This window comes from Physcomitrium patens, chromosome 24 (assembly GCF_059467195.1).
Source record: "Physcomitrium patens ecotype Gransden chromosome 24, ASM5946719v1, whole genome shotgun sequence".
Taxonomy (NCBI): Eukaryota; Viridiplantae; Streptophyta; class Bryopsida; order Funariales; family Funariaceae; genus Physcomitrium; species Physcomitrium patens.
The window spans coordinates 3,809,473-3,822,456 of NC_143433.1; the positions used below are offsets into that span (position 1 = coordinate 3,809,473).

General features: G+C 29.9%; 1 protein-coding gene across 1 annotated transcript; it reads right to left on the reverse strand.

The window, feature by feature from the left end:
- Window positions 1-10,712: 10,712 nt before the first annotated feature.
- LOC112276310 (uncharacterized) lies at window positions 10,713-12,984 on the reverse strand. The gene is made up of 3 exons (XM_024507491.3): window positions 12,596-12,984; window positions 11,748-12,269; window positions 10,713-11,531 (listed from the first exon to the last, which is right to left on the reverse strand). Exons 1-3 carry the CDS (start codon window positions 12,620-12,622, stop codon window positions 10,965-10,967), a joined length of 1,116 nt encoding a protein of 371 aa, XP_024363259.1. The 5' UTR covers window positions 12,623-12,984; the 3' UTR covers window positions 10,713-10,964.

Here is a 12,984-nt window from a genome sequence, read left to right on the forward strand (position 1 = left end):
TCTTTTAAACTAATATTATTTTTAATATTTTTTTTGGTCTCAAATTCTTTTTTTTATTTTTCTTAAGTAATATTAGATATCTCTTTTCTCCTAAATGTCATTATAATAGAGCTTATCAAAATAAAGGGTGCAATGGCACAAATGCAAGAACAATTGAAAGAATTAATGCTTATGATACATCAATTCAATTTTCTACCATAAGAAAGAATAAGAGTAGCAAAAAGTGAAGATATAGAGATAATTGGAAGTGCTTCAATATCTAAAAGAAATCATGTCTCTTCTCCTATAGTAAAATACTATTCAAAAATTGTCTTACCTAAGAAGTTTGATAGTTCAAGATTAAAGTTTTGAGGATTTATCAATCAATTACAAATAGCAATTGAACTTCAAGTCTAAAGCTATCCAACTCTAGGATTACAAGTCATGTTTATTAAAACATTACTTTTTGGTTTTGCATTATTATGGTTTTCAACTTTTTTTAAACGATATCATATTACATGATGTCTTACTTGAGAATGCATCGGGCACCTATCTGTGGAAGGTAGAATGGAAATTGCAACAAAAAAATCCTAACTCTAATAGAATACTAAATAAATTCTTATTAAACCTTATCAATGTTAAATAAATTTTAATCAAATTCAAAAGAAACCTTAAAGAAATTATAAAAGAAACAATAAAAAATCTTAAAAGAGTTGAAAGAAAATCTATAATAAATCTTAAAAGAATCCTTAAGAAATCCTAAAAAATATTAAAATAATCACAAATATATCTTAAGTAACTCTCAACTAAGTTCTAATTTAATTCTAATTGAAATCCTAATGGACTTCAATCAAATCCTAGATAAATCCTAAATCCTTAATTAAATCTTAAATCAAACCCTAGACAAATCCTAATCAACTCAATCTAATCCTAGCATAGTTTAGAACCTCAATATCTATCAATTGAATCATTCATCTTGCTTAAAAATTTATATACTTTTCAAAAATTAAGTTGGTAATAATCATCCAAAATTTGAGGATAATCGCAGTTATTAAATAGAAAAAAAACTCTAAAATTTGCTTAAGTATTGGTTGGCCTCCTACTCTAATCTGAATATTGAACTTCTAGTACCAATATCTCTTTTTTGAACTATTTAATTGCTCTCAAATTTCACATATATTTAGAAAATTAAGTCAAATAATTTTATACATAAATTTTACTCCAATCCAATGAAGAAATTGCTAAAAAACTTAGAAATCCTAACTATCTCTTAAAGTCGAATTTTTGAGACCTCAACCTACTTGAAATTCAAAAACCTTCAATTCAACCATTTGATCAAGCTCAAATTTATAGTATATACTTCAAACAAATACTCTCATAAGTCTTCAAAATTTGAATTATAAATCTTCTACTAAACTTATAAAATTCTCCAAAACGGTAATATCTTTTTTATTTTACAAATTCTAGAGTCACCTAAAACAATTGTGACTTCGCAAAGCTCTTGCAAAGTCATTTTTATATTCATTCCCTCAAAATCAATGCTTAAAGAAACTTTCTTAAGTTTTCTTTTAATTCCCATTCTTTGATTTGCCAAAGAACTTTAGAGTTGCCATCCATGTTTGGTTTTTTACCTTGGGATCTGATTTCGACCCAAGTTGATAACTGCTCCTCTTTGGATATCAAATTTTATCTTTTTGAGTTGATTTTTATTTAAATCAATTCCTAACTTCTTCTTATATATGCTCATATTCTTTATTTTTCTAATCTACCTTGTTTCGTCTTATTTATGGCCTTATAAAGTAAATAAAAGCCTACTTTGCAGAAAGATAGCATTCAAATCTTTAGTTCTACTTTTTTTTGGATTATTCTCTATTTTCTAAGATAATTTGCTACAATATTTGAAGTGAGATCTTTTATAATATAATAGATTCTTCACCCTTTTTACCTACTAGTTGTATTATATCATAACAGCATATTGAAATTCTTCATAAAAATGAAGCTTTTTGTTGTTTGCCTTGAATATAACCTTCACAAATAAGTGCCATGGAATTGTGGCTGAATTGACCAAGATCCAAGCCACTTACCATAGATTGAAGCTCTTTCATGCTTTTGGCATTTAAATGACTAAGTCATTGATGCCAAATTTTAAATTTTTCTTGATTTTGTAGAAATTGAGCGAATGCTACTAATTCAATTTCATTTACCTTCTTACAATTGATAAAGTAGAAGTTTCCATTTCTTAGGCCTTTTACAACATGTTATCTACTCAATGTCTTTACAAAACATCCATTCATATCAAATTAAACCTTACAACTATGTAATATAAGTTTCTCACTAAAAGAAGGTTTTTTTTTCATCTTTAGCATATGTAAGACTTTTTTCAATCTAATCTTTTTTACTTAATCTCTTATAATGATAACTACTACAATAGATCAAATTCTAATAGCTTGTACTATGCTATTATCTCCCAAAAAAATATTTATTGCAAGAATTTTCTCATAAGTGTCAAATGAACACTTATATGATGCCATGTACTTAGTTGCATCCAAATCTATAATCCACTTCATAGCAGCCAAGAAGGCTCCTTCACTTGCTATGAAAGTATAATCACCTCTATCAAAACTATTACTAGAATTGTTTGCATTCTCCCAATATCTTTTCTTGATTTTTTAAGAATTTTTAGCAAAGTGATATGATTCTTTATAAATATAGTAATTTTTTATATTATTTTTATAATTATCATATTGGTGAAAATATATATCTTTGCTTTGTCTTGAAAATAGAGCCAAATCATCAATTTGAAGCTTCTTTTCTTTTCTCTTAGTCACTTCATAAGTAAGTTTTGATGTGACATAATTTATGGCAAGCTCTTTTATATTGATAGACTCTAATACCACAATGAAGTAGTTGTAGGATTCAAAAAGACTTATGAATAATATCAATACAATGTCCTTATTATGAACTGGTTTATCAATAATTGCTAGTTGGTTTGTAAGTACTTTTATCTTGTTAATATAAGCCATGAGGTTATATCTTTCTTCCATCTTTATTGTTAAAAACTTTCTCCTTGTCTATAGAATATTAACAAGGTTTCTACTTTCATAGATATTACAAAGAGTCTTTTATGCTATTGTTACTCCATTGTAAGCAATTATATATAAAAAGTTGGTATCATTCAAATTTGATGAATCATGCCAAAAACCTTCTTTTTATGATGTTTATACTTCTTCTTCACCTTAATATTAGAATCATCACTTAGACGTTCTTCATTTTCATCAATAATATTCCAAAGGTCCAATAAAGCCAATAAAAGTTCTATTTTCTTATTCTAGTAATAGAAATTTTTACCTCTAAACTTTTCAATCACTCTCAAATCCTCACCTTCACTTAAAGCCATGTCTAATGAAGATGTATATCAAAGAAAATCAAGAAAAAAGAAGAAGATAAAGCTCTCTAAATAAACAAGAAGGTCTTACCACCTTAAAAACTTAGAATGCCTTTTTTATAAGTAAAAAATTGATTCCATTCTTTAACCACTTTCAGTACTTACAAAAATACTTATAATCTTACAAATATCTTCTTATCACTGTAAAAGAATTTTTAAAAAAATTCAGCACACAAAAGCACAATATTAATATACTAATGATGTAATTCAATAAAGAAACATAATACTAGTATTCTATAATATCATTTTAAAGTAATGATACCTTTTAAAATAATAAATGCACTTAACAACAAGTAAGAGAAAAAATACATCAACAATTAGATACAAAAAGAAGTTTAGAAGATATCAAATCTTAATATTAGCAACAATCATAAGATCTACTCTTTACAACAAAAAAGACTTTAAAGAAATTTAAAACTATTAATTAAAGGTAAATGGGCCCATAATCTATTGAATAAAAAGAACTTCGAAGTTACCAATATATAGCATCAACAAAGTTAATTATAAAAAAATTATGAAGTAAGATGTTTTTAAAGTCCAACACTTATTATTTATAGGTGGTGGCTGTTGCCTTAATGGACAACTTCCATCCTTTGATTAATACATCTATCTAATATTCTATCGAGACTATCTATTGCTATCTTATCTATTATAAGAATATATTTTTAGTATATTCTTTATATCTTTAAGATCCTTTCTCCATTCATTTATTTTATCTCTTGCTCTTCTTACATATTAAAAACCAATTCTTTAATCAATAGCAACTTATCTAAAGTAATATCCTCTATAATGTCAATTATTCTACTTTTACATTTACTTATTTATTTTATTATTTTTTTTACCTATAATATATTTTTCATATGTCCAAAATATATAAACTTAAAAAAATAATCTAGTATTACAAATATAAAATCATACAAACTTGAGATTAGAAGATTTGTGATAAAATCTATAGAAATAAAAGACTATGGTTGTTTTAAAATAAGTAATGGCTAAAAAAGTCTATAAAATTGATGTCATAGAATTTTAGATGTTAAAAAAATATCACATGATTATACAAAATCTTTGATTGCTTTCTACATTTGAAGCTACCAAAATTTTTTAGATATTAGTTCCAAAGTCTTATTGTATCAAAAATGTTGAGCTACTAGAAAGTTGTAATTGAGCTTGAAGAATTTGTAATTGTGCTTTTTCTTATAAAATATATAATTATTCTTTAAAATAAAATAGATTTTTTAAAAGTTTAAAATTAAAAGTATCATGATACTAAAAAAAATTATTCTTAATATTGTAAATAAGAAGATTAGAGGATACATTCAATTAGACTTATTTGAGAAAGATTGAATCAATAATCAATATTGATTTCATTGCTAAAAAATGAAAATACTTTGGCTTCAAGAAAATTACTCTTTATTAATTAAAAATTACATTTCCTTCTTTTGGTGCAAGATTAAAATATCTAGAAGAGTATCTAACGTGCTTTATTATTTTTTGGATAGATAAGTGATCTTAAAATCAAATCTTGATATTGACATGCTTCAATGGCCTTAGAGACGATTTAAAACATGGACCAATATAAAATACTTGAAGTTCTAGTGATTTTTATACACAATAACTAGACTTAAAGCATCTTTTGGGTAATGATGGTATTCTTAAAATAAATCCATGATTACAAGAAGCTCTTTGTTGTGAATCTTGTAGTTAATTTTGACTATTGAAATTTCTTGGAATAAAAAGCTATCAAATGGAGCTTGTTATCTCCTCCTATTTGTGACAAAATATCATTTATGGCAAAGTCTGATGCATCTATTGCTATGAAAATTTCTTTAGTTTATTTGTTCCATTCAAGTTTTTCTTTACATATCAAGCATTTAAAAAGAGTTGTAACTTGAAAAAAATTCTTGATGAAGATTTGATAATAATTGTCAAATATCAAAAAATATTACATCTTTGACTATCTTTGAAATCTTTCAATTTATGATATTTTGGATCTTTTTAGGATCTATCATAAGATTATCATTTAAAATGATGTATTCTAAGAAGTCAACTTGAATAGTATGAAATATACACTTTTCTACCTTAGAGTATAATCCTACATCTCTTAATTTTTGTAATACATAATAAATATAAAATTCATGCTCTTTAATATTTTTAAAGTAGATTAAAATATTATCTAGATAATAGATTAAAAACTTATTAATAAACTCATGAAAGACATCATTCATTAGATATTGAAAAGCAATTAGTAAATTTGTGAGTTCAAATAATATAATATTATATTCAAAATATCTATATCTAATTTGAAACAATTTTTTTTTTTTTTTTTTAAATGTGTATAAAATTAATTGCTCCTTTTAGATCTATTTTTGTATAGATCTTTGTTTGATTGAATTGGTCTAGAAGTTTTGAAATTGGAGATAAAAGATATCTATTTTTAATAGTGATCTTGTTAAGTCTTTAGTAATCTATGTACATCTATAAAGATCAATCATTTTTTTTTTTTTTTTTTTTTTTTTTTATAAATTAGATAGAAGCTCATGTTAGAGATTTTGAATGGCATATGAAGTTCTTTGCCAAGCCCTTGTCAATATATTCTTTTTATGTAACAAACTTATTTTGTAATAAGTTGTAGATTAGTCCAAATAGAAGTTGAGCTCCTTCTTAAAGATCAATTGAATTATCATATGATCAATGCTTTGAAAGAATATCTGCATTTGTTTTTCAAAAATGTCTTAGAAATCTTAATATTCATTAAAAATATTACTTGATCTCTTTTTACCATACAAAATGAATATAGCATATATAGCTATAGATGTTCTTTCTTTTGCCATGTGCATGAAAGCCTTTGCATTGATTAATAGGAATTTATATGTACTAAATTTATGTATTTTTATTTGACTAACAAATTTTTTGATTAAACTTTAAAAATAATCAAGGTTACAAGAAATACAACCTATTTGAGGATTATACTTTTTTAACCATGATAATCCTAAAATAATTAGATTGAAGAGAAATCTTATTATATTGAATATCACTATGCTATTATGATTTGTAATTATTATATCTAAAGGAATAATCTTATAGATAATATCTCTAAAAGAAAACAAATGACTATCTATGACTTCTACATATAAAGATTTAGTTTTTTTTTTATTAAAGATATTTCTTATTTTTTGACAAAGACTTTGTCTATAAAACAAGCCAAGGTTCCTGAATCTAATAAGGTAAAAACTTTGTGATTTTTAGGACTTAAAGAGACATCTATTGTAAAATGAGATGAGGGATTTGAGGAGAAAATAGGACTTTTACTAGATATTACACATGATTCCAATCGCATAGTTTCAATTGTAGTTGAAAAAAACTCATTTTTTGATACATTGTCTTCTATGGAAACTATGCTCTTCATTTTGTGATTGTGTTGTTTCTTTGGATAATGGTAGATAATATACTTAGCTTCTCTACAATATAAATACAAATCCTCTTGATGACACTAAGATTTATTTTTTTATTCAGTAAAAAATTTAAAACGTACCATATCAATTTGCATTGATTTCAGCTTTAATAAATAAGTTTCTAAAAACTTAAGAATTGCCATTACTACTTGATTTATTCTTCTCTAATCAAATATTTATTTTTGACATCTTTTAAATAGTCGATTATCATATGTAAAGGCTTGAGCAATAAATTATTCTAAAAAAATTACTTTATGCATAATCAATAATAAATCTTTGATATTATCTTTTAATCCATATCAAAATTGATTAATAAAGGCTTTGTCATTTCAATCCACATCACAAATAAGATTTTAGAATTAAGTAGTATATATGGTAATTGATTTTTATTCTTATTATAAAAATAAGAGCTTGATATCTACTATTCTTTCTTGATTATTTTTTCTAAATATAATTATAGATATTTTTAAGAATGAATTCAAATCATAAAGTAGTTGTGAATATTTTTTTATCAAAAATATAAACCAAAAGATTACTTCTTGATAGAAGTGCACCTATAAATCCAACTTGAGTAAATCCATCAAGGTATTGAAAAGATGCAACTTTAGATAGTAATTAACTTATTGCAAAAATCTTTAAAATTTTGATCTTGTTCCATCAAAATTCTTAAGCATAATAATCTTTGCATCTCTTGTGCTTGTAAAAACAAGTCTTCTTAAATTTGGTTGTGAAGTCAATTTACTTGCTTCTCTTAATTGCACAATTTCTTGATATATACTTTGAACTTCTTTCATAGGCATAAAAATAATGCTTCTATGATTGGATTTAGTGATACATGAAATTTCCAATCTAAAAGTATTAACAAGCTTATTATAATTTTTTATAGTTACAAATCTATTTTCACTTTGGCCAAATGTAATATCTATGATTTTTTCTTCTATTTCAAATAACTTAATAAATTCACAAATTAAATTAGAGGAGGATAATCTACAACCTTTAATGTCAAATAAAATTTTCTACAAAAAGAATAATCTACTCTTATTAAGAAAAAAATCAATGTTAGAAAAATAAATATTAGTTCAAATTAGATAGTTCACAACCTTTGAAATAAAAAATAGAAGTCGGATAATCTACTTACTTCTAAAAATAAGATAAAAATAATAAATTAGCGATCTTTTCAAATTATCAAGAACAAGAATTCAAAGAAGATACTTGAACAAGTAAGAAATGAATCAAAGAGAGATGAAAAATTAGAAATAAGAAAGTAAATATATTTAATGAGAAATTGGAATGGCCATTGCCAAAGGTTGGAATATTAGAGACTCTTGAAACTAGATTGGAAATAATAAAAAAAAATTGATAAGGATGAAAAAGGCTTCACTTTTGCTTCTATATATACTATCTACCTAAGAGCTATGTAGCAACATTTTATAGGACCTCCAACAAATGTGAAATTTACGAGATACATGTTTTAACTTGCAAAGCAAGTTTCTTATTTGTATGCCATATCATTAGCATATATCACAAGTTACTAATATGTGTGACACATGGCTAACTTATTGGCCAAATGTCTAACCTACTTATGTCGTATTATGTGTTGTCTTATTTGGGAATGCACTGAGCACCTAGCTATAGAAAGTGAGGTTGTGTTTTACAAACATTTAAGAAATCCTAATAGGTTTCATCTATATAAAAAGATTATGATCTGAATTCCAATTCAAAAGTGCTAAAAAACACTCTTTTTAGTAGCCTCAATCACACATAAACCTCAATTATCTTATTACTTTCAAATTTAAGCATTTTTTTTTTTTTTTCTTATAAGTTCTAATCCTAATTAGTAAGCTTTGACAAGCTGTAACTTCTAATCTGACCGTCCACTTGATGTGAAATTTTGCATGCAATTGTCAATATAAGTCTTCTACATGTTTAAGAATTTTTAGCCTAATCCAACTTACAGATTGTGAGAAAACCTCCAAAAACTGTACTGGTGTAATTTATCGACCAACTTGAAAGGTGAAGCAAAAATTCTAGTGATTTCTCCTTCTCCAACTGTTAACTTTGACTCAAAATTGGTGTGCCCCTTGATCTTTAAGTTCTTCAACATTATGCCAAATTTCACCTTGATCCAATTGATAGATCTATAGATATTACAGAAATCCTATCCAACCCCAAACTGCCAACTTTTGACACCTTCTTACATTAAAACCTAGATTTCTCTCAATTACACTATTAGATTATCACAAAATTTCATATATCCTTAGCAGATCCAATTCAACAAGTATTGCCAAATTTTGAACTATAGATGTGACACGAATTTGACGAACTAGCTAAGAGTGCTAATCCTAATTTTATTGCATAAATCCAAAGTTGCCAATATAAACTTTGATTTTTAATAATGATTGCTAATCAATCCCAAATCCTCCAAAAGCAAGCCTTACATTCTCAGAATAAGTCCCAAGCTGGCTCTTAAATTCTAATCTTTGATCTTCAAATGAATTCCTAATTTGTCCTAGGCAGTCGTTTTAATGGCTAGAGGTCTGATTTCGACCCTGTCTCACAAACGGTCGACCCCAGGGTATCAATCTAATCTATCCTAAGGATTTTTTACTCCAATCCTACCCTAAACTTGATCCTAGTATCAACCATATCAACCATTTACCTCTTCTATCTTGATTTTATCAATTTATGGCCTTTGTAAGGCAATAAAAGAGTTTCTATATCCTAGAAGGTAAAAATACTAACTAACTTTTATCTACTTGCTATTAAGACAAGAAATTAGGCTAAGAGGCTTTCATAAAAGCTTTATTAAAATATTTTTAATTCTTGTTGAACTAATATAATAGAGTATTATTTTAAAAAATCATTTTTAGTCATATTTTTACCATATAATCATATCACAACACAACACCGATTACCTATAAACATGTATAAAAATGAAACTGTATCTACAAAGCTAAAATATTAATACTCATTTTTTATTTAAAATTTTTTATTTAAAATGAGTATTAATATATAAATAAATAAAATAGATGTAATTACACTTATAAATTAATCAATCAATCAACTAATTTTTTAAAAAATAATACATCAATTTTTGCAATATAACTCAATCAAAATAATATACACTAGGTAATAAAAAATTTCAAATATCAATCCTTCATTAATCAAACTTTAGAACAATAACCAAATACTTGGCCTTCTATTAAAGTTTTTTTTGTCTTTTTTTTTGTTTTGTTTTGTTTCGTTTTGTTTTTTTTTTTTCTATAAATTTCTAAGAAAGTTTAACCTTATTAAAAAAATAAAAATATTATTAAGTATCATACTTTGACACCTTTGGATAAAAAATAACCATATCACAACAAATAGTGTTCATAGGCCAATATCCAAACTTCTATGTAAAGTATAGTTGGCACTTGCGCACTACAGACTAGTTGCATAATGAGGGATATAAAACCTACATACAAATCTTAAGAGTCTTCCATTCCATTGCTACATTCGCTGACGTTGTCCGAATTAGGATCAGCTTAGTGCTATTAAGTTTCGGTTCGGCTTGCAATGCTTTTAAGCTGAGGTGCGGTAGGTCTGTGGTTAACCCCACTTACTGGACCGAAGGATCCTCTCTATGAACTCATCAAGTTCGATACTTTTGCCACTGCTTCATTCACATTTGTAGGTGGTGGCTAGTTTCACAAGGTGTTATGTAATCATACTTGATTTGGCTCAGTTTGCATCTAAAGTATGAAGGGCCAAGATGAAGAACCTGCAAATCCTGCAAATGCATGCTGCTGAATCGGTGACAGTGGAGTTTGTATATACACACACATGGAATAGCAAGGTTACTATACAAACATTTACACAACTTTATTTTAAACAACTCGAACATCTACACAGGATACAGAAATGCTCTGCACGAACGGCGAGCAAAAGCAACGAGCAACCACGGCAAAATTTTTGAGGCATGAGGGAGATGCACGACGCATCCACTCGTCCTCCTGGTACTTGACAAAATCCTGTACAACGGCAAAGAGTTACTGAGAACTGTAGGGATCTGAGTGCCCTCCTTGGTAAAACACTGACGTCCTGGAGTCCTAACCCTCATGCTGGTCACGAAGAACGTAGTAGTACTCGCCCTGAGCATGGCGCGGCTGCGAACCTTCATGATAGAATTCGTGTCTGTCAGCTTTCGGCAGTCTGACACATCGTTGGCTGCGAGTTCGCGTGTTTGCAATGTAGGGCTCGGCGTTCTTCGTCTCGGCAGGTAAGATTGCAGTGACTACGGGGCCGTTATGAGCTTGGGAGAGGTTGACGATGACGGATGAAGCATTGCTGGGGTTCGGAGCCCTCAGAGCCTTGGTTTGATATTCAGCTTTGGAAGATTCAGCTCTGGCAGCCTTCGCGCGAGCGTATTCCGCTTGTTCGTAACAAGAGCGGCGATAATCCTCGCTGTAGTCCACCGCCATGTCCCAAAAGGCAGACCGCTTCTTCACTTTCTTCACCCGCTGTAGTACTCTTGCGGGGTCAGCGTGGCCGTAGACTATCGCCTTCTGGTTGTATTGGTCAGTCACCACATTCTCCACGCCCTCCAAATCCAGCAGCCTATCCTTCACCTTCTTAGCACATTTTTCGCAGCACATGGGAACCTTCAATTCAATCGGCTGCACGTATTTCACAGTTTATCAGATTCCATGTGTCAGAAGTTTGTCCAAATTCAACAGCAGTGGATTGGAAAATAGATCGGTAATATCCGAAAACCGTAATCATCATGATTGAACTCTTTTCACGAATGAGTCACGGAGGAACTTGTTCTTGAAGCGGGTGTTTGGAGTAAGTTTGAAATTTGACACTCATGTTTTGAGAAGAGATAGACTTACGTGATGAACTGGGGGTCTCGGAATCGGTGGGGAAATGCTGCGCTTGACAACTTGGGGAGGGGGTGCAACATCGCGGTGCTGAACATGGACAACTTCAGGTGGCGCTGGAACATGAACCGGGACGGGAACCGGAACTGGTACTTCGACAACCTTGCGAATCTCCTCCTGCGGAGCGCGGATGGGAACCTGCTCTGGCACAGTGTGCACGCGAGCCAGCCGCTCAATGGGGCGGATCTCTTGCTCAACGGGATGACTACGCTCATCGCGCACAACGGGCCTTATGTCGCGATCGACTGTAAGAGGAGCTGGTCCGGCAGGCACCACAGGGCGTATGTTACGATCGATGACAGGGCGGTGCTGGACAGGGCGCCCAGCGGGCCGAGGAGGCGAGGGGTAATATGATCTTCTTTGAGGTTCAATCACTTCTCGTACTTTGTAATATTCATGCTCCTTGTATCGACGCGGAGGTGTCTCATCCCGTGTTGGCAAAATCCATGTAGGTTCTGGGGGTCCGTAGAAAAGCTGCACACCAAGGAAATTCACATCCCTCATTCTCAGAATACAGATAAAATTCCCAAAATCTTAGCTAGGAGTCATGCCGATGATCTATTCCAACCATGAGTGCAGTTCACCAACCGCACGCCGAATTCAGTACTTCCGAATGACATTAAAGCCATTTTTCGCAACAGATTGTCTCAAGCAGAACCACAGATTGTACATGTTTGTTCATTTTCGAGAAGCAGAGACAAATCAATGAACTTCACAAGCAGACCAATACGAGGAACCATTCATGACAAAGCATTGGTACATGAGAGGAGCGCAGAGGAATCAGCTGAGGATCAACTTACATCTTCCATAGACGTCAGGGTCAGCATCGCAGCGGGAAAGATACGTCGATAAAGCTTTTGCAACGACTGACAAGCACCCTGAAACAGAACCCAAGTGAAGTTTCCCTAGAAGCTGTCTACTTCGGAGACGGTAAACAGATCTCTAGACGTGAACACTAACTACAGGAAAACTACAAACTCGCTACACTACAACTACTTCCTCTCAGACCACAAATTGTTTGTACAAGACAGAAAGCAACACAAAACTAAAGCGACAAAACAGCGAGATCTGGAAATGCTTAGGGGCAGATTTAAGAGCGCGAACAGATTTGTTTTTTTTGATTTGGTGTAAGAAGAGTATTTACATATGAAACAAACTGCCGTCCAGACGTGGGTTATAAAGGAAATAC